Genomic DNA, 19,075 nt, shown 5'->3' on the forward strand with positions numbered 1-19,075 from the left:
AAACAAGGCCCAGACAAGAGGGCCAATTCTGGGCTACTACCCCCCGCGGCCGCCATGATTCCCCCCGCAGACTCGCTGCTCAAATACGACACCCCGGTGTTGGTGAGCCGGAACACAGAGAAACGGAGCCCCAAAGTAAGGACGGGTCTCGGGGCGGGGCAGGGGGGGGTGGGCGGGGAAGAGAATGGAAGGGGAAGCTCCGATGGGGAAGGACAGGTCCCTGCTTTGAGGGTTGAGAAACCGGAGGGACAGGGGATTGGGATGGGGGGGGAGGAAGGGAGAGGGCACAAGAAGCCCAGATGTTAGGGGTGACCCTAAAGGGCAGATTTAGGGTGAGGAAGGAAGTCACAAGGACGTGGATGGAGCTCACTCTTTCATGGTAGCTGGGTCCAAGCAGAGATGAAGTAGTGATTTCCCCATCACTGGAGGTATGAAGGAAATTCTGGTGGTGCAGTGGTTAAGTGCAATGGCTGCTAACCAAAAGGTCGGCAGTTTGAATCCACTAGGCGCTCCTTGGAAACTCTACGGGGCAATTCTCTGTCCTGTAAGGTCGCTATGAGTTGGAATCTACTCCACAGCAACAGGTTTGGTTTTGGTTTTAGAGGTATGAAAACAGGACTGAGCACCATTGCCAGAAACGTTGTTCAGGAGAACACAAGCATTTGGTTGGGGTGGGACCAGAAGCTTTTCATGGCCTCCTTCAGCTCTGAGACATGACTTCTGCTAAGACAAGGTGAAAGTGAGCTGGGAGTAGGGAAGCAATGAGCAGGAGACACAATCCAGGGGGCTGGTACATGTGGATCTGAGTGCCTAACTCACTGGCGCCCTAACCTGCTACTTCTTCTCAGGCTCGGCCACTAAAAGTCAGCCCCCAGCAGCCTGGACCTTCGGGTCCAGTCCCACAGCCACCAAAGACCAAGGTTCCTTCAACTTCCTGTGTCCCAGACCCTACAAAGCAGGCAGAAGAAATCTTGAATGCCATCCTGCCCCCAAGGTAAAAAAAAAAAGTGGGAGCAGGGGCTGGAGAAGACCTAGGTTTTTGGATCCCAGAACTTGGGAATGTGCAGAGATGCACCATACCTCTGTTCCTGGGTAGGGGTCCCCCCTACCAACCCACCAGCATTCCAGAGCTCCTCCAGCTTGCAGGTGACTGGGTCCTGGGAGGGTGAAGGGAGACCTCTTCTCTGTCTACCCTCACTCTGAGTGTTCTCACTCAGTCTTATGGTTTTAAATACCATCTATATGGTGATGAATGGTGGTGCAGTGGTTAAGCGCTCGGCCGCTAACCTAAAGATTGGCAGTTTGAACCCACCAGCCACTCTTCGGAAGATATGGCAATCTGCTTCTGTAACGATTTACAGCCTCTGTCCTGTAGGGTCCCTGTGAGTCGACCTACTTGACAGCAGTGGGCTTTTGGTTTGGTTATATGCTGATGAGGAGTCCTTGGGTGGTCCAAGGGGTTAATGGCCTTGGCTGCTAACCAAAAGGTTGGAGGTTGAGTCTACCCAGAGGCACTGCAGAAGAAAGGCCTGACGATCTACTTCTGAAAGACCAGCTATTGAAAACCCTGTGGAGCACAGCTGTACTCTGATACATAGGGGGTCGCCTTGGGTCAGGTTAACTCAACAGCAACTGGTGGAGGCAGTGGATGTGCTGGTAAGGCCTTGGTGGTTCAGTGGTGGAATTCTCACCTCCCACGTGGGAGACCTGGGTTCGGTTCCCAGCCAGTGCACCTCGTGTGCAACCACCACCCATCTGTCAGTGGTGTCTTGTGTGTGGCTATGATGCTGAACAGGTTTCAGTGAAGCTTCCAGACCATGATGGACTAGGAAGAAAGATCTGATGATCTACTTCCGGAAAGCAGCCAGCGAAACCCCGTGGATCACAACGGTCCAGTCTGCAGCTGATCATGCGGATGGTATAGGACCAGGCAGCGTTTAGTTCTGCTGTGCACGGAGTTGCCATGAGTTGGGGGGTGACTCCACGGCAGCCTACGACAACAGCAATATGCCGAGAACTCCCACATGTGTATTTCCAGCCCTGTTTTCCCCTTAAACTTCAGACCCACATATTCTGCTACTTCCTCATTATCTTCACGAAGATGTCCAATAGACATCTCAAACTCAACACGTTTGAATTAAGTCGCAATTTCTCCCTCCCTCTACTTGCTCATCCCCAGTTTTCTCCTTCTCAGTGAACTGTAACTCCTTTACTACCCGCTCAGGCCACCTTTCATTCCTCTTCTTCTCTCACACTGCATGTCTGGTCCTTCATCAAATTCTCTGGCTCCACCTTCAAATTATATCCCAAATCCAACCACTTTCACTACCTCTGCCTCCACCATTTTGTTCCAAGTCACTGTTTCTCACCTGTGGTAGCACATTGGCCTCCTAACTGGAAACCTTGCTTCCACTCTCTGCCCTTACAGTCTGTTCTCCATCCTTAAATCATAAGTCAGATCAGGCCAGTCTTCTGTCAGAAGCCCCCTAATGTCACTTAGACTAAAATCCAAAGTCCTTACCATGGCCTTGCCACGGCTTGAAAGACCTGGCATGATCTGGCCCATGATACATCAACCTTATCTTATTGTTCACTGTGCTCAAGCCACATGGCCTCCACTTGCTGTTTCTTTGTGTCTTTTTTTGGTGGCAATATAACAATCAAACATATATCCATTCAGTTTCTACATGTATAGTTCAATGATATTGGTTACATATTTCACATTGTATCACAGTTCTCACTGTCTCTACCCATATTATTTTATCACCGTTAATTTAGACTCCCTGCCTCTTCCAAGTTCTCATCTGTACTTTACATCAACATATCAACTTGAACACTTGCAGATACTTCTTTATAAGAGGACAGTGCTCAAGGCAATCATTCTTTATTAACTGAGCTGAGCGGTTGTTTAGTTTAATGATGGCTTCATGGGGTAGTTTTAGTTCAAGGTTTAAAGATTACTTCCAGGCAATAGATTTAGGGCAGTCTCAACGGATTCAGTAAATCTGGTTTCCATATGAATTAAAAGTTCTCTTCCATGCTTGTCTTCCTTTTGATTAGGATCCACTTATTGGATCCTTGATCAAAATGTTCAGTGATGGTAGCTGGGCACCACCCATTTTTTCTGGTCTCATGGGAAAGAGGTAGTAGTAGTTCACGGAGGCAACTGGACCTGTAGTCCAATTACTTCACTGATTTCTGGATCTCCTTCTTCCCCTGCTGCTCCAGGCGAATAGAGACCAATTGTGTGGCCACTTGCACTCCACTTAATGTTTCTGAAACACCTCCATCACTCTCCCACCTCAGGGCCTTGCCTTACATTGCTATTCTCACTCCCATGGATGCTCTTCTTCTGATATCCCCACAATTCCCTCCATTTCTTTACTTGGGTCTTGCTCAAATGTCATTTCCTTAATGAGGCCTTCCTTGAGTAATTCTGTATAAAAGAGCACCCCCCCCCAACATGATCTCTTACCCTGCTTTATTCTTCTGCAGCCATATTTATCACCACCTGACATACAACCATTGGTTCATGGTCTGTCCCTCCTTCCCCCACTGCTAGAATATAAGCTCCATGAGAACAGAGATTTGGCTATATCCTTAGTGCATGCAAAGTCAGCATTCAGAAAATATTTGTTGAATGAAAGAATAAACTTGGGACCCTTAGCACACCAGAAGGCAAGCCATTTCAATCGTAGGTGTCATTTCCTTCAACGTATTTCCTGCAAAAACAATCACCTTTGGCTTGAGAAAGATGAACCTCAGCAAATCTCTTCTAGTGATAATTGCTAATAGATAAAGCATCTCTGAATTTTTTCAGAAGTTTCTGGAAAAGTTTGATTCCCCCTATAGAAGTTAGGTTTACAAGCCACTTGCTGGGTCAGGTGTTCACATCCACCCAGAGCTCTTCCATGATCACCAAGACATGAGATGAGGCAGAGAGATGAGTACCAGCAATTAAGTGCTTCCATCCACAAGTGACACACAACACTTCTGCTTCACCTTTTGTTGGCGAAATCAAATCACACGGCCATGTCAGACCTCAGGGGGGATGTATAGTCATCCTGTGTCCTGAAAGAAGAGAAGAACTAGACATCACCAAACACTAGTATTGTGTGCCATAGTTAAAGAGGCAGCACTGGACTCCAAGTCCAAATCTCTTTGAGTTCAAAATCCATGTCCTCATCCCATGAGGCAGATCTGGAAGCCTACATGTATCCTTTTTAGGCATACAGATTTTGGACCCCTGCAGTGGGCTTCTATCTTTGCAGGTGGAGTGCTCTAGTTTGGGAATAAATATCAACTTTTTTGTTTTATTATGCTGTGTCCTCTCTCAATTCAGTACATGAGCTATTCATTGCTTACCATAAGCCAGACATTACGCTACGTATGTGCTAAGGAATTAGTCAATATTCAACCATTTCAAGAGGTGACCTTTGTTTCCTGAAGCCTGTTTCAGGGGTGTGTGTGCATGTGCGTGTGTGTGTGTGTGTGCGCACATGCATTTGTGTGTATACAGGATCATGAAGTAACCTTTAATTTTTACTGTAGATCACAGTCAAAAGGTCTGAAAGCTACGGCTGTGGCCACAGGGAACCCTTGAAGAGATTTCATCAAGAGAGGGTCCCCATCCAATCTGTACTCTGGAAAGGGCACTTTAGTACGGAGTGGCTGGAGGGAGGACTATCAGTCAGGTCCAGAGGGGATGAGGTTTTGAGCAGTACTGGAGCAAGGCCACCCAAATTTGGAGGACTCATTCAGCCCATGCTGATGAGGGCCCCTCTGGCTCACAGAGGTCAGCAAGGTGGCCAGGCCACTGCCACGCAGTCTGAGCTTTCCGATGAGACTGATACCCAGGCAGCCAAAGGCATGCCCAGAGTGAGGCCAGCATACATGTGAAGTGTGACTGGGGGGAGGCAGGCCGAGCCGTCTGAGCGCGACCTTCAAACACTGTGCCTTTTCAACTCTTTTTAAGGTGATATGTCGATGGCACAGTTTTTAAGGCCGTGATGAAAAGCTGCTGTTGGTGTCGTCAGTTGCTGTGGAGTTGATTCTGACTCATGGTGACCCCATGTGTGGTTAGTACACCTGCTGCATGGGGCTTTAAGGCTGTGACCTTTCAGAAGCAGATCATCAGGCCTGTCTTCCAAGGGGCCTCTGGGTGGGTTCACACCACCAACTTTTCAGCTAGGAGTCAAGTGCTAGCTGTCAAGTGACTGATGAAGAGGACAAACAGTAAAAGAGAGCCTGTGATCTCCTCAGAGGCCAAAGGAGGGGGTGATTTTCCAGTTGATTTCCTTCCATCAGTGGCACGGAAGTCCTCTCCCCATGGTGGGTTCACTCGCAGGCTCTCCTGATTCCAGAGTCTGGCCATGCCTCTGGCACAAGGCTCATTGTGGGGGACCTCATGCAGGCACACACCTTCAAGCACCGCCCACCCCTGCTCCCCCAGTACTCACGTTTGCCCCTCCTGGTTTGCACAGTGTCTGTGGTGTCCTGAATCTCTCACCTCACAAGCCAGTGCGAATTCCCACTGAGCCTCCTGTTCACATCAAGCAACAGTGCCCATAAATCTGTCCTCAGCACGAGGAGGGTATGATCTGGAAGAGTGGCTGAGGATTTCATGGAGGGGCCTTGAGAAATGGAGATTGGCCACCCACCCAGCCAGTGTGGGGCAGCAGCATAATGGGTGTGGCTTTGGAGCTACACACCCTCCAAGGGAGATCCTGGTGGGTCCCCTCCCTCCTGTGCAGGCACACTGCTCAAAGGGCCTCTCTGCTCTTGTCCCGAGGGCCCCCTCAGGTCAGCGGGTTTCACTCAGCCAGGCTGTGTCTGTGCCGCAGGGAGTGGGTGGAAGACACTCAGCTATGGATCCAGCAAGTGTCCAGCACCCCCAGCACCAGGATGGATGTGGTGCATCTCCAGGAGCAGCTGGACCTGAAGCTGCAACAGCGGCAGGCCCGGGAGACAGGCATCTGCCCTGTCCGCAGGGAGCTCTACTCACAGTGCTTTGGTGAGTGGACTGGGCAGGGGGCGGGGCGGGTGCCCTCCACACCTTACTGCCTCCTTGCCTTCTGCTTCAGCACAGATCTAAACTGAGTATCCATGTGCTGAAGCCTTCCCCTCTTGGAATCATCTCTTCCTCCTGTGTCTGACCCACTCAGGAACTGCTAAATGTGCCCTCTTCCCTTCCCAGCCCCACCTCTGCTATCAGTTCCCTGCCTGCCAGTTACTGTCTTCTGGAAACCTGGGTTCTTCACCCCTTAGCAGATTTTGGAGTAAGATCTTTTGGGTGGAAAAACATATACATACACTCCATTTTAAATCTTTGTTTTTTTCAAAGTTCTTGTAATAAGCATGTGTTAATGTCTTAATCAGAAAAATAAAGGTTCTGTATTACATACATTTGGCCCTCAGTCCAGAAAAATATTGCAGGATAATTTGTTGTTAACAGACGAAGTGATTTAAGATCTACCTTCTCAAGGGCTGGCATCAGTGGCTGTCCCCCAGCCCAGTCTCACAGGCCTGTGGCCTCTGCCCTGCAATCTACCTCCCAAGCCACAGGCATTTAGTCAGTTGGCTTCCCTGAGTCTGACTATGGCTGGCCCTATAGGTCAGTATTTACGGACGAGAAGGGTGGGCAAGCTATGTTGTTGGTAGTGGTTGCCGTCAACTTGATTCTGATTCATGGCAACCCCACGTGTACAGAGTAGAACTGCACTCCATAGGATTTTCAAGGCTGTGACCTTTCAGAAGTAGATTGCCAGGTGTGTCTTCCAAGGTGCCTCTAGGTGGGTTTGAACCTTCAACCTTTTGGCTAGTAGTCAAGCACTTACCCATTTGCACTACTCAGGGACTCCTGAGGGCAAGCTCTTGTTGTTAGGTGCCATCGAACCAGTTCTGACTCATAGTGACCCTGTGTACAACAGAATGAAACATACAATGGTTGCTATGTTTGAGCTCATTGTTGCAGCCGCTATGTCAGTCCATCTCATTGAGGGTATTTCTTTTTCACTGATCCTCTGCTTTACCAAGCATGCTGTCCTTCTCCAGAGACTGGTCCCGCCTGATAACATGTCCAAAGTACGTGAGACGAAGTCTAGCCACCCTCACTTCTAAGAAGCATTCTGACTGTACTTCTTCCAAAACAAACTTGTTCATTCTTTGGGTAGTCCATAGTGTATACTCAGTATTCTTCGCCAACACTATAATTCAAATGCATCAGTTCTTCTTCAGTCTTCCTTACCCATTGTTCAGCTTTCACATACATATGAGGTGATTGAAAATACCATGGCTTGGGTCAGACCGTAGTCCTCAAAGTGCTTCTTTGCTTTTTAACACTTTAAAGAGGTTTTTTTGCAGCAGATTTGTCCAGTGCAGTACATCGTTTAATGTCTTGACTGCTGCTTCCATGGGCATTGATTGTGGATCCAAGTAAAATGAAATCCTTAACAGCTTCAATATTTTCTCTATTTACCATGAGGTAGCTTATTGGTTCAGTTGTGATGTTTTTTGTTTTATATTGAGGTGTAATCCACACTGAAAACTGTGATCTTTGATCTTCATCAGTAAGTGTTTTAAGTGCTCTTCACTTTCAGCAAGCAAGATTGTGTCATTTGCGTATCACAGGTTGTTAATGAGTCTTCTTCCAGTCCTGATGCCTTGTTGTTCATATAGTCCAGCTTCTCACGTTATTTGCTCAGCACACAAACTGAATAAGTCTGGTGAAAGGATACAACCCTGACACACACCTTTCCTGATTTTGAACCACACAGTATTCCATTGTTCTATTCCAACGACTACCTCTTAATCTATGTACAGGTTCTGCATGTGCACAATTAAGTGTCTGGAATTTCCATTCTTTGCAATGTTATCCATAATTTGTTATGATCTACACAGTTGAATGCCTTTGCATATTCAATAAAACACAGGTAAACATCTTTCTGGTATTCTGTTTTCAGCCAGGATCCATCTGACATCAGCAATGATATCCCTTGTTCCACATCCTCTTCTGAATCTGGCTTGAATTTCTGGCAGTTCCCTGTCGATATACTGCTACAACCATCTTTGAATGCCCTTCAGCAAAATTTTACTTGCGTGTGGTATTAATGATATTGTTCGATAATTTCCACATTCTGTTGGATCACCTTTCTTTGGAATGGGCACAAATACAGATAGCTGTCCTCCAAATTTCTTGGCATAGACAAGTGAGCAGTTCCAGCATTGCATCTATTCATTGCAACATCTCAATTGGTATTCCATCAGTTCCTGGAGTCTTGTTTTTCGCCCATGCCTTCACTATCATCAGGTCTTCATGCTACCTCCTGAAACGCTTGAATGTTGACCAGTTCATTCTGGTACAGTGACTCTGTGTATTCCTTCCATCTTCTTTTGATGCTTCCTGCATCGTTCAGTATTTTGCCCATAAAAACAAAAACCCATTTTGCCCATAGAATCCTTCAATATTGCATCTTGAGGCTCAAATTTTTTCTTCTCTTCTTTCAGCTTGAGAAATGCTGTGTGTGTTCTTCCCTTTTGATTTTCTAACTCCAGATGTTTGCACGTTTCATTGTAGCACTTTATCTTTTTGAGCCGCCCCCAAAATCTTCTGTTCGGCTCTTTTACTTCATTATTTCTTCCATTCGCTTTGGCTACTCTACATTCAAGAGCAGGTTTGAGAGTCTCTTCTGACATCCATTTTGGTCCTTTCTTTCTTTCCTGTCTTTTTAATTACCATTTTCTCTCTTCATGTATGATGTCCTTGGTGTTGTATCACATCTTGTCTGGTCTTTGGTCATTAGTGTTCAATGTGTCAAATCTATTCTTGAGATGGTCTCCAAATTCAGGTGGGATATACTCAAGGTCGTACTTTGGCTCTCATGGACTCGTTTTAATTTTCTTTGGCTTCGACTTCAACGTGCATATGAGCAATTGATGGTCGGTTCTGTAGTCAGTTCTTAGCCTTGTTCTGACTAATGATACTGAACTTCTCTGTCGTCTCTTTCTACAGATGTAGTCGATTTGATTCCAGTATATTTCATCCAGTGATGTCCTTGTGTATAGTCACCATTTACATTGTTGAAAAGGGTGTTTCCAATGAATATGTCATTGGTTTTGCAAAATTCTATCATGTGATCTCTGGCGTCTTTTCTGTCACCAAGATCACATACTCCAGCTACTGTGATCCTCCTTCATTTCTAACTTTTGCATTCCATTCACCAGTAATTATCAATGCATCTCGATTGCATGTTTGATCGATTTTAGACTGTAGGAGTTGATAAAAACTTCAATTTCTTCATCTTTGGCATTAGTGGTTGGTACGTAAATTTGAATAATAGTCATATTAACTGGTCTTTCTTGTAGGCATACAGATATTATCCTATCACTGACAGCATTGTACTTCAGGATAGATCTTGAAATGTTCTTTTTGACAATGAATGCAATGCCATTTCCTTTCAGTTTGTCATTCCCAGCATAATAGACCATATAATTGTGTGATTCAGAATGTCCAATACCAGTCCATTTAAGCTCACTAATGCCTGTGATATTGATCTTCAAGCGTTTCATTTCATTTTTGATGACTTTCAATTTTCCCGGATTCATACTTTGTGCATTCCATGTTCAGATTATTAATGGATGTTTGCAGTTGTTTCTTGTCATTTTAAATCCTGCCACATCAGCAAATGAAGGTCCCAAAAGCTTTACTCTATCCACGTCATTAAGGTCGACTCTACTTTGAGGAGGCAGCTCTTTCCCAGTCATATTTTGAGTGCCTTCCAACTTGAGGAGCTCATCTTCTGGCACTACATCTGACAATGTTTTGCTGCTATTCGGGTAAGGTTTTCACTGGCAGATGTTTTTCAACTTAGATCACCTTAGTCTGGAAGCTCCGATGAAACCTGTCCACCTGAGTGACCCTGCTCTTATTTGAAATACTAGTGGCCTAGCTTCCAGAATCTCAGCAACACTGAAGCCACCACAGTACAACAAACTGACAGACAAGTGGTGGGGGCAAATTCTCTAGACCTGCTTTGTCCAGCCCTAGACCAGTCTAGTCAGGGGCACCTAGGATTTCCCAGATGATTTGGAAGAGCCACCGTCTTCAAACCAAAAAAAGGCAAATTTCTCTGAATAGCACCCAGTTTCTGCCTGAGGGTGGAAGGGGAGGGGCCCACTGCTGCAAACAAACCTGGGGCTCCTGTCTCCCTCTGCCCTGGCCAAACTGGGCTGGCTCACAGCTGCTCCCAAGGGCCAAGTGCAGAGGAGTGGCTGCATGGCTCAGCTCCTTGGGCCACTGAAGGCACCCTCCCTGAGGACCTTTCCTGAAATGTTATCTTCAAGTGAAGAGGACACACCCTCCATAAAGTCCCTCCCAGTAGAAAGGTGGCCTGCAGTAGATGTGGTGTAGTTCCCTCTCGCCTAGCTGCTCTGATCTGGCTGTGTTTGCATTGGAAGATGAGCTGATCCGCGAGGTCACCATTAACTGTGCTGAGCGGGGACTGCTGCTGCTGCGAGTCAGGGACGAGATCCGCATGACCATTGCTGCCTACCAGACCTTGTACGAGAGCAGCGTGGCGTTCGGCATGAGGAAGGCGCTGCAGGCTGAGCAGGGGAAGTCAGACATGGAGAGGAAAGTGAGTGGGATTCACCAGGAGCCCTTGGCCCTCTGTGACATCAATTTCAGGGCCACATGGTAGTCATCCCAGTCCTAAATTCTGTCCTAGGGTCCTCTCTTGACATTCATGACCCTTGGACCTGCGTCAGCTCAGGGAGGGCCCCTTGGTGTAATATAATGGCCACCATAGTCATAGCAGCTGCATCTTCCATCAGCGTTCCATGCTGGTCACTGATGTCCCACTGGGTGGCAGTACAGACCCTGGCAACATCTTGGTTTGGACATCTGTGCCCCAAGTCCCCTCACCCGGTTACTCACGCCACCCTGTCCACTTGGCAGCATCCCAGGATGACTGGGGCCTTCTGTCCTCAGATTGCAGAATTAGAAACTGAAAAGAGAGATTTGGAGAGGCAAGTGAACGAGCAGAAGGCAAAATGTGAGGCCATCGAGAAGCGGGAGAATGAGAGGCGACAGGTGGAGGAGAAGAAGCACAATGAGGAGATTCAATTCCTAAAGCGGACGAATCAGCAGCTGAAGGTAATCAATGCTCAGGCCCAGGTGAAAAGTGCTCCTTTCCGCTTCCTCCCTAACCCCCTCCCCCGTGCAGGCCAAGCCTGGATTCCTTCTCCCACTTACAGCTTTTAAACATTTGTCCACATGTGCTGCCGAGGAGTAAAGGAAGTTTTTTTGAGGGAAGGGAGGTTAGGATTCATTACCCAGCTTTTCCAATCATCTGGCTCTGGGTGGAGGCTCTAGTGTCACTCTGAATCCCCACGGTACCTCACTTTAGCTCTCCAGCGTAGGACTTTTTCCTTGGGAAGAAAGTCGCCCATTCTCAGGACAAAAAAGTGGCTCTTCTTCCCCATCACGGCTGGTCTTTTGGAGTCTTCCCCGAGTGGGCTGGATCTCCCCAGCGGGCTTTCGTGGAAGTGCCTTCCTGCTGACGGTCCCTCAGAGGCAATGTGTTTGAGGCATAAAAAAAAAAGGCTGGGAGAAATAAAAAATTGTTGGGCGGGCAGGGAAGGCCCTTTGACAGGGAGGAACCCTTTCAAGTCAGAAACCCCCAGGTGTGTGTGTGGTCGGAGGAACCTTATTGCCAGCAGCGTAATTTGATTCAACTGAGGTGATGGGAGGGAGGGGGATTGGTGAAAAGGGCTGGGCAGGAAACCAGGCCATAGGCCCCTACAACTCCAGCCTGTCTGGTTCAAAGGCTCTCAAAGGATGAGTCCCAGACCAGCATCCTCATCACTTGGCAACTTTTAGCAAAAACGTTCTTGAGCCCACACCAAGAATTCAGAAATGTTGGGTTTGGGGCCCAGCAATCTGTTTTAACAAGGCTTTAGGTGATTCCATGCTCACTAAAGCTCGAGGATCACTGTTCTAGATAGGAACTCCATGGACATTCAGTGGTTTCCCCATGGCCCCGGCCAGGAGCCCCTGGATGTCTCTCCTGCCCCTCACTGCCAAAGACCCAGGCCTATGGAAAGCTTACATTCTTGGTATTGGCAGGCTTTTTGGTTCTAAAACCAAGAAGGCAGAGCATTTGAGATAAAGGGTTTGTATTAACTGCTAGATGACAGGTTTTTTGTTGCTGAGAAGTTAAAACTTTCACAGCCAGATGCAAATCTGTTTACTTAGCAGCCTCTGAAGCTGCTTCCCTTACCTGCCATAGTTCTTTATCATAAGCCCCAGAGTTCCTGCTCTAGTATTAGCGGCAACAGCAAAGCAGACTACCTTAGCACTTTTCTAACATTTACAAGTAGGCTTGTAATCCCCAGGGTAAAGGATTCTTTAGAAGTGAGCTATTTTTATTGGATCAAAGCTGCACTGCAAATAAAGCAGTGTTTGCAGTCCCCAGGACAGACCTACTTAAAGATACATCTACTCACTAGGATAGTAAATTATTTTCCTGGCTGCCAGAGGAACAGTCAATAACTCCCAAGTGTCTTGAGCTTTACATACAAGATGGACAGTTCCCTACTCACTGGTAGCAATTTTCTCTAATTGGGTGTCAGGTTGTCTCACTGACTGAAAATCTGCTGTTTCTCAAACCTCTTGTCCCAGCAGAGCTCCCAGGATCCCAAACCAAACAGCAGACATATTCAGGCCTGAAATCTGAGCCATGAAAAACCACTATTTCAGCGACTTTTATTCAATTTCCTTTTCAGTGCTTTATATTATACACTGAGCTGTTATTGTATGGAAACCAGGGCAGCTCTGGTTTCTCCTAATGTAGCAAGACGGTACGCCAAGCCAGAAACCAGCTAATCTAGAAAATATGGAGTGGGGAATGAAGGGGGAGAAGAAAAAAGAAAAAAAAAAAAACCTTGGAGTGGCAGCATTTGGATTATCCTTCCCCAAGATTTTATCACCTCTCAGCTATTTGTGTTAGTTAGGCTGCAGGTTTCAAATATTAACGGAGTTTGTTTTTGTTTTTCAGGCCCAACTGGAAGGCATTATTGCTCCAAAGAAGTGATAATTTCCATATGGGTCTCACCATCATAAGCCTTTTGTAATAAAAAGCTGGTTTCATGAGTGAACAAGCCATACCCACCCCCGCTCACCACCCCGTTTCTGTCAGACACTTACATGATAGGGTTACATTTTTGAGGAACTGAGAGGGCTAATTCAAGTGTCTATGTGCCAATGGACTCCCAGGGGGCGAGGCAGCTCTACCTTCCCTTTCACTAGCACTGGTGAATGGCTGCAGCTGTCAAACCTCAGAACAACTGCATTATGGTCTTAGAAATGCCAAGTGTTATAAAGGAACACAATTCTCTTCTTGCATATTTTTGTATAATTTAATAAACAACTTTTTGAATGTTACTGCTTGTTATGCTTGAATTTTCTGTGTTTATGTTTCTGTCCCTCTGAGTCACTGGTCTTCTTTTTGTTCCTGTTCCTATTTTTCACGTTGTGTGTTTCATAGTAGCGTACACCAACTTTTCTGGAGTGCTGCTGCCGTGCTGCTCGCCTCCGCTGTGAAAAAAATGGCAAAAAACAAAGCCGGTCAAACACTGCAGGTCGTGAACAGGCCCCTGTATTTCTCTTCCCTGTGCTTCGCTTCTCATGCTGTGTCCACGGCTATTTGAAGCAGTGCAAACACCTCCCCGACCTAAGTTTACCTTTCAGTAAACTCCAAGTTACAGATGTCATTTGGTCCAACCCTCATCCAATGCTTGAATGCTTTCTACAACATTCCTGACAAGTGCTCCTCTGGGCTAAGGCTGAACACTTCCATTAACAAACCACTTCCTCTGAGGGCCCACCCCAGCTCTGAACTTGAGCTCCAGCTACCAAGCTGTTCTTCATAAATCAGTGATCTGTCTGCCTATATATTTCTTTCCATTTGGGTGTCATTTCCCTGGGCCCACACAAACCAGACTGACTCTTGTAGATGATGGGCCACATATTTGAAGATTGTGATCATGAGCTCTGAAAACGTAAGACATGAGCTCAAGGACCTTCCCTTGAAGCCAGCCACCTCTTGATCCTCGTTTAAAAGATGAGTTAAGTCACTTGGGACTCGGGCTTCTGGGATTCAGCTCTTTAGACCAGTAGCTTCAGAAAGAGTAGGTCTTGAGAACCGGGTTTCTCTCTGCTTTCTATACCTGGGTGGAGAGTAAGATGGAAAACACTTACTTCCTTAGACGTAAGCATCCGGCGAGTTTTATTTGAATGTTCCTCTTCTCTCTGTGCCTTTCTCTTCTTTCCCTTCTTGGTAGGTGCTAGAAACAAATACAAACAGAAAGGAAACAGGAGTTTTCAGTTCAAAATTTATCTGCAGACCCACCCTGGGGCTGTAAGGTTAATAATGGTATCTCTTTTAAGAGGAAATGTCCTTGAATTGACAATTTAATCCCAAGAAATGTACAGGATGGGAAGTGGACAATCCAATTTGTATTATACATAGTATGTGGAACGAGGGTAATCTGCCAATATGATAAATATCCGCATGGATACCGATAGTAAAAAAGATAATACGAAGATTAAACTCAGATTTTCCAAAGTTCTAAAGACGCACAGTGATTTAAATGAATGCTACCTTTATCTTCCACATCTTCTTGTTCTTCAGATTTTGCGAAGACCTTTTCACTTAGGCCCTTGGATATTCTGCAACAGAAAGGCAAAGTAAGGGAGGTGTCCAACATTCCCCTCAACTGCCCAAAGCACAAGCTGCTGTGGAGATAGCAACAACCCGGCTGGTTAAAGAACCCCCACTCCTCTTTATCACAGTGATCCCCCACCGGCAGAAGTCAATGCCCCACAGCGTCTGCAGCTCCAAGGGCATTTATAAAAACTGAGCAGCTAAGCTTACCGTACTTCAGGAAGCTGCATGTCACAAACCTTACAGACTACAGGCAGTCCCTGGGTTATGAACGTCTGACTTAAACAACTCATACTTGCCTTTTAATGTTCTATAAATTTGTTCTCACTTTGAAATAACTGAACCAACCCCTACTCGCAACAAATTCATCACAGTCACCTTCACCTGCTGCACCTGCAGCTTTTAAAGCATTGAAAAGCTTCGAGCCTTTTCTTGCACTAATGTAAGGCTAAATAAGAATTGTATGCACCTGTTCCAACTTGCCTACAATTTTTTAAAGACACTTAGGAATGGATCTCATGGGTCTCATTTGTAACCCAGGGACTGCCTATACTCTCTTTTCAGAAGGCAATAACCCCCCTGTAAATGCAGGAGCCCTGGTAGTGCAATGGTCAAGTGCTCAGCTGCTAACTAAAAGGTCTGCACTTCAAACCCACCAGTGGCTCTGCAAGAGAAAAGATCTGCTCCCGCAAAGCTTACAGCCTAGGAAAACCTACGGGGCAGTTCCGCTCTGTCCTATGGGTCGTTAAGAGTCGGAATCGACTCGGCGGCACTCAGCAACAACAAATACTGCTCCAATACTCATGTCAGCTTTCTGGGAAAGGAAGGAACAAACTGCAATTCATGAAAAAATTAAAACACTACCTGACTGCTGAAAACTTTTTAGCTTTGGCTTTGTTTAAAAACTTCTGATACTTAGCAATCTTTTCATCCAGGGCTTTAATAACTGCTTTGGTGTCGTTTTCCACATGTTCTTCCTGGGACTCCTGGCAAGACTCTTCCTCCTGGTCCCCTTGCTGCTCCTGCTCCTCCCCCTCTTCTGCAGAAAAGCTCTCAGGTTCTTCATCAGTATCTGACATCTCCAAAGGAACCAGGTCGTCCCCAGAAAACTGGGGTGCAACGTTGATTTTGCCGAAGTTCTGCCGAACCCGTGCAAGGATCTGCTGCATTTCCAAGTTAGCGCCACAGGGATCGTTCTCTCCTTTTTCCTTCTCAGTGACAGATTCTGACTTTTCAACCTCAGAGCCCGTGTTTTCCTCTTCTGGGTTGTTCTGGGTTGTTTCTGTGGTAGCTTCCAAAGACGAGGAGAAGGATGGAAGCTATTAAGGCCAAAAAGAAGGGAAGAGAAGGGAGAAAAGGAATCAGAAAATAAAGACTCAACTTCTAAACTCCTATCTTGCTCTCAAATGAAGCATTCCTCTTCTTAGGACTAAGGGAAAGTACAGAAAATACCCACCTTCGAGTTGTATCATCAAACTATTCTAAGTCAATGTGCATTAAATTCAGTATTAAAGGATCGAGGAATATATCTACAGTTTCAAAGGATGAGCCAACTATAATAGTACTTGACTATTAAAAACCATTAAAAGCAATCAACTGTTTCATGTAGATAGTAAGATTCCCTGCACCTTCGTTTACTATTGTAAGGAATAGGGGGAGAGTATAATTCAGTTGTTAAAATAAGCACATGTAAAGTTAGCACTTGCAACTACATAGAAATGAAAGTCAAGTTGAATGGCAGGAATTAAAACAGCACTAGTTTAGAAAATGAAAAGGACCAAGGTTAGTGTTCGAGGAGGCATCTTGTGGGAAGGGTATAATGTAAAAGGAGAGGGACTTCTTGAGAGAGGAGACTTCAGAACGAGCACTCTGAAAAGACCAGCTATTTTAGATAATGGTGCGAAGACAAGCACGTGCCAAGCTTTACACTGGTGCTTCACAGGCATAAACAGCATTTCATCCTTGCAACGGACTCACAGACCTTAAGTCATTTTCCAAAATCAAGAGTGACAGGCAAAGTGCTAAATAAACCAAGCATCCATAAAATTCAGGGAATTGTACAGAGAATTTGTGAGTACATTTGAACATTTTCCTGGTGAGGCAATCTTTGGCTTTTAGAGTCTCAAAGAGGTATCTAACCCTCCCTCAAAAAAGATGAGAATCACAGAGAGGGGTACACAATAGTTCTCAAGAATCATCTGAATTAATTATCTAAACTTAATTACTAGATATGGAGGAAGGGTTAAAAATAACTCCACCGTTGCCATACAGGGTCATAAGAGAGCAGTGACAGGCTCCCAGATAAGATCTTTTCATATCATATTAGTACATCAGACCTAGATGCTTGGGAACTCAAAACCCTCCAATGGCTTCCCACTGCACCACGTTTCCCCTTGTCTGTCACATTCCAGCCCCGGTGGCTTCCTTCCGGTACTCTGAACACATCAAGCACAGTTCCGCCCCAGGTGCTCCGGGTGTGCTCTTCCTTCGCCTGGAATGCTCTCACCTGAGGATGTCCACGTGGTCCTGCCTCACATCCTGAACGTTCTCCTCAAATGTCACTTCTCCAGGGGCCTTCCCTGACCAGCCCAAAAGTACTGCACTGTCTCCCTCAAACCCTTAACCTGGCTTCCTCACAGCACTCAATACTTCCTGACATTCTATATTTATGTTTACTGTCCGTCTCCGCCACTGGAATGTAAGTCCACAAGGGTAGGGACTTGTCTGCTTTGCTCGCTGCAGTGCCTTCAGGACCTAGAAGAGTACCTGGCACGTAGGAGATGCTCATTACATTTTTACTGAATGAATGAAGCACTGAATGAGTGACTTAACACAGAAGGTGGGAGAGGAGATTTTTTGTTTGGTGGTTTGGGGTGGTTTGGGAGGCAATGGGAGAAAATTGATTGTCAATTTCAAGTATGCTGATTCTGAAATGCTGGACAAAATATTCATCTGGAAATATCTAGCTGACAACCAAAGCTCTAGGAACGAAAGCTCAGGAAGAGGAAGCCAGAGCCATATAAAACCAAAAGATATTAGCATAGAAGTGAAACCAGAAGCCATCTCTTCAAAAGAACAGAAAAGCAAAGTGCTAAAGATAAGTCCTTTTGGAAGTCCACTGCTAGGGTAAGTTGAACAGAACAAGAAGCTTCTCAACTCTGCCTAGAAACCCCAAATCTAAAACTCCTTTCCCTGAGTATCGACTGCATTGAATTACAAGGTTTTTTTTTTTTTTTTTTGCCTTTTCTTGTCTTTTCATGTAAGTGAAGTCATATAATACTTGTCTTTTTGTGATTGGCTTATTTGGCTCAGCACGATGTCTTTGAGCTCCACCCATATGTAGCATGTATCCAGACTTCATTTCTCCTACTGGCTGAGTAGTATTCCATTGTATGTATGTACCTCATTTTGTTTATCCATTCATCTGTTGATGGGCATTTAGGCCGTTTCCATTTTATAGCTACTGTGAACAGTGCTGCAACGAACACTGGTATAGGTCTCTTTTTTTTTAGAGTCTCTGCTTTCAAATCTTCTGGGTGAATACCTAAGAGTAGAATTCCTAGGTCACATGGTAGTTCTATTTTTAGTTTTTTGAGGAACTGTCACAGTTTTCCACAACGGCTGTACAATTTTGCAGTCCCACCAGCAATGGATAAGGGTTCCAATTTCCCCACATCTTCACCAACATTTGTCTTATTATTTTTTTAATCTTAACCATCCTAAACCAAGCCAAACTTGTTGTCGTTGAGTTGATTCCAACTCATAGTGACTCTACAGGACAAAGCAGAACTGCCCCATACTGTTTCCAAGGGCTGCCTGATGGATTCAAACTGCTGACCTTTTGGTTAGCAGCTGTAGCTCTTAACCACTATGCCATCAGGGTGTAGCTATCCTAGAGGGAGTGAAATGGTGTATCATTGTGGTTTTGATTTGCACTTCTCTGATGGCTAATGATGCTGAGCATCTTGTCATGTGTTTGGTGGCCATCTGAATGTCCTCTGATGAAATGTCTATTCTCAAGTCCTTTGCCCGTTTTATGACTAGGTTGTCTTTTTATTGTTGTCGAAGTTTTATATATATTTTGATTAGGTTCTTGTTGGATACATGGTTTATGAAGATATTTGTCCAACTGACAGCTTTTCACTTTTTTGGTAGTCTTTTGATGAACAAGTTTTTAATTTTTATGAGGTTCCATTTATTTATTTTGACTTTTGCTGTTTGTGATTTTGTTTTATATTAGACAATCCACTGTTGAAAGCTAAGCCTGACAGCGTTGCCCCTGCTTGTTCTTCCAGAATTTTATGGTTTTAGTTTGCACATTGAGGTCCTTAATTCATTTTGAATGTTTTTGT

At 45.5% G+C, this 19,075-nt stretch overlaps 2 protein-coding genes across 6 annotated transcripts in view; one reads left to right on the forward strand and one right to left on the reverse strand.

Moving 5' to 3' along the window:
- DNALI1 (dynein axonemal light intermediate chain 1) lies at positions 1-13,396 on the forward strand. Of its 2 annotated transcripts, none has more exons than XM_049878800.1 (6): positions 1-135; positions 849-994; positions 5,844-6,013; positions 10,456-10,634; positions 10,955-11,152; positions 13,056-13,396. In XM_049878800.1, exons 1-6 carry the CDS (start codon positions 55-57, stop codon positions 13,089-13,091), a joined length of 810 nt encoding a protein of 269 aa, XP_049734757.1. In that variant the 5' UTR covers positions 1-54; the 3' UTR covers positions 13,092-13,396. The 2 variants fall into 2 exon arrangements, with proteins under 2 accessions (XP_049734757.1, XP_049734758.1); XM_049878801.1 differs by having other exon boundaries at positions 10,988-11,152.
- Positions 13,380-19,075, reverse strand: part of GNL2 (G protein nucleolar 2) — a 27,525-nt gene continuing 21,829 nt past the window's right edge. For 2 of the 4 annotated variants that reach the window (XM_049878798.1, XM_049878799.1), the window contains 4 exons: positions 15,588-16,042; positions 14,661-14,728; positions 14,258-14,343; positions 13,380-13,594 (listed from right to left, as the gene is read on the reverse strand). In XM_049878798.1, coding sequence (XP_049734755.1) covers positions 13,439-13,594; positions 14,258-14,343; positions 14,661-14,728; positions 15,588-16,042 — 765 coding nt within the window. In that variant the 3' untranslated portion in view covers positions 13,380-13,438. Of the gene's footprint in view, positions 13,595-14,257; positions 14,344-14,660; positions 14,729-15,439; positions 15,558-15,587; positions 16,043-19,075 lie in introns of those variants that run through there. The other 2 variants (XR_007516593.1, XR_007516592.1) reach the window with 2 other exon arrangements.

Source organism: Elephas maximus, chromosome 3 (assembly GCF_024166365.1).
Source record: "Elephas maximus indicus isolate mEleMax1 chromosome 3, mEleMax1 primary haplotype, whole genome shotgun sequence".
NCBI lineage: Eukaryota > Metazoa > Chordata > Mammalia > Proboscidea > Elephantidae > Elephas > Elephas maximus.

Bases quoted from the DNA above. Each gene is read 5' to 3' on its own strand.
- DNALI1 (XM_049878800.1), top strand. From the start codon at position 55: ATGATTCCCCCCGCAGACTCGCTGCTCAAATACGACACCCCGGTGTTG. The intron at 995-5,843 runs GTAAAAAAAAAA...TCTGTGCCGCAG, and splicing joins AATGCCATCCTGCCCCCAAG to GGAGTGGGTGGAAGACACTC. The intron at 6,014-10,455 runs GTGAGTGGACTG...TTGCATTGGAAG, and splicing joins GCTCTACTCACAGTGCTTTG to ATGAGCTGATCCGCGAGGTC.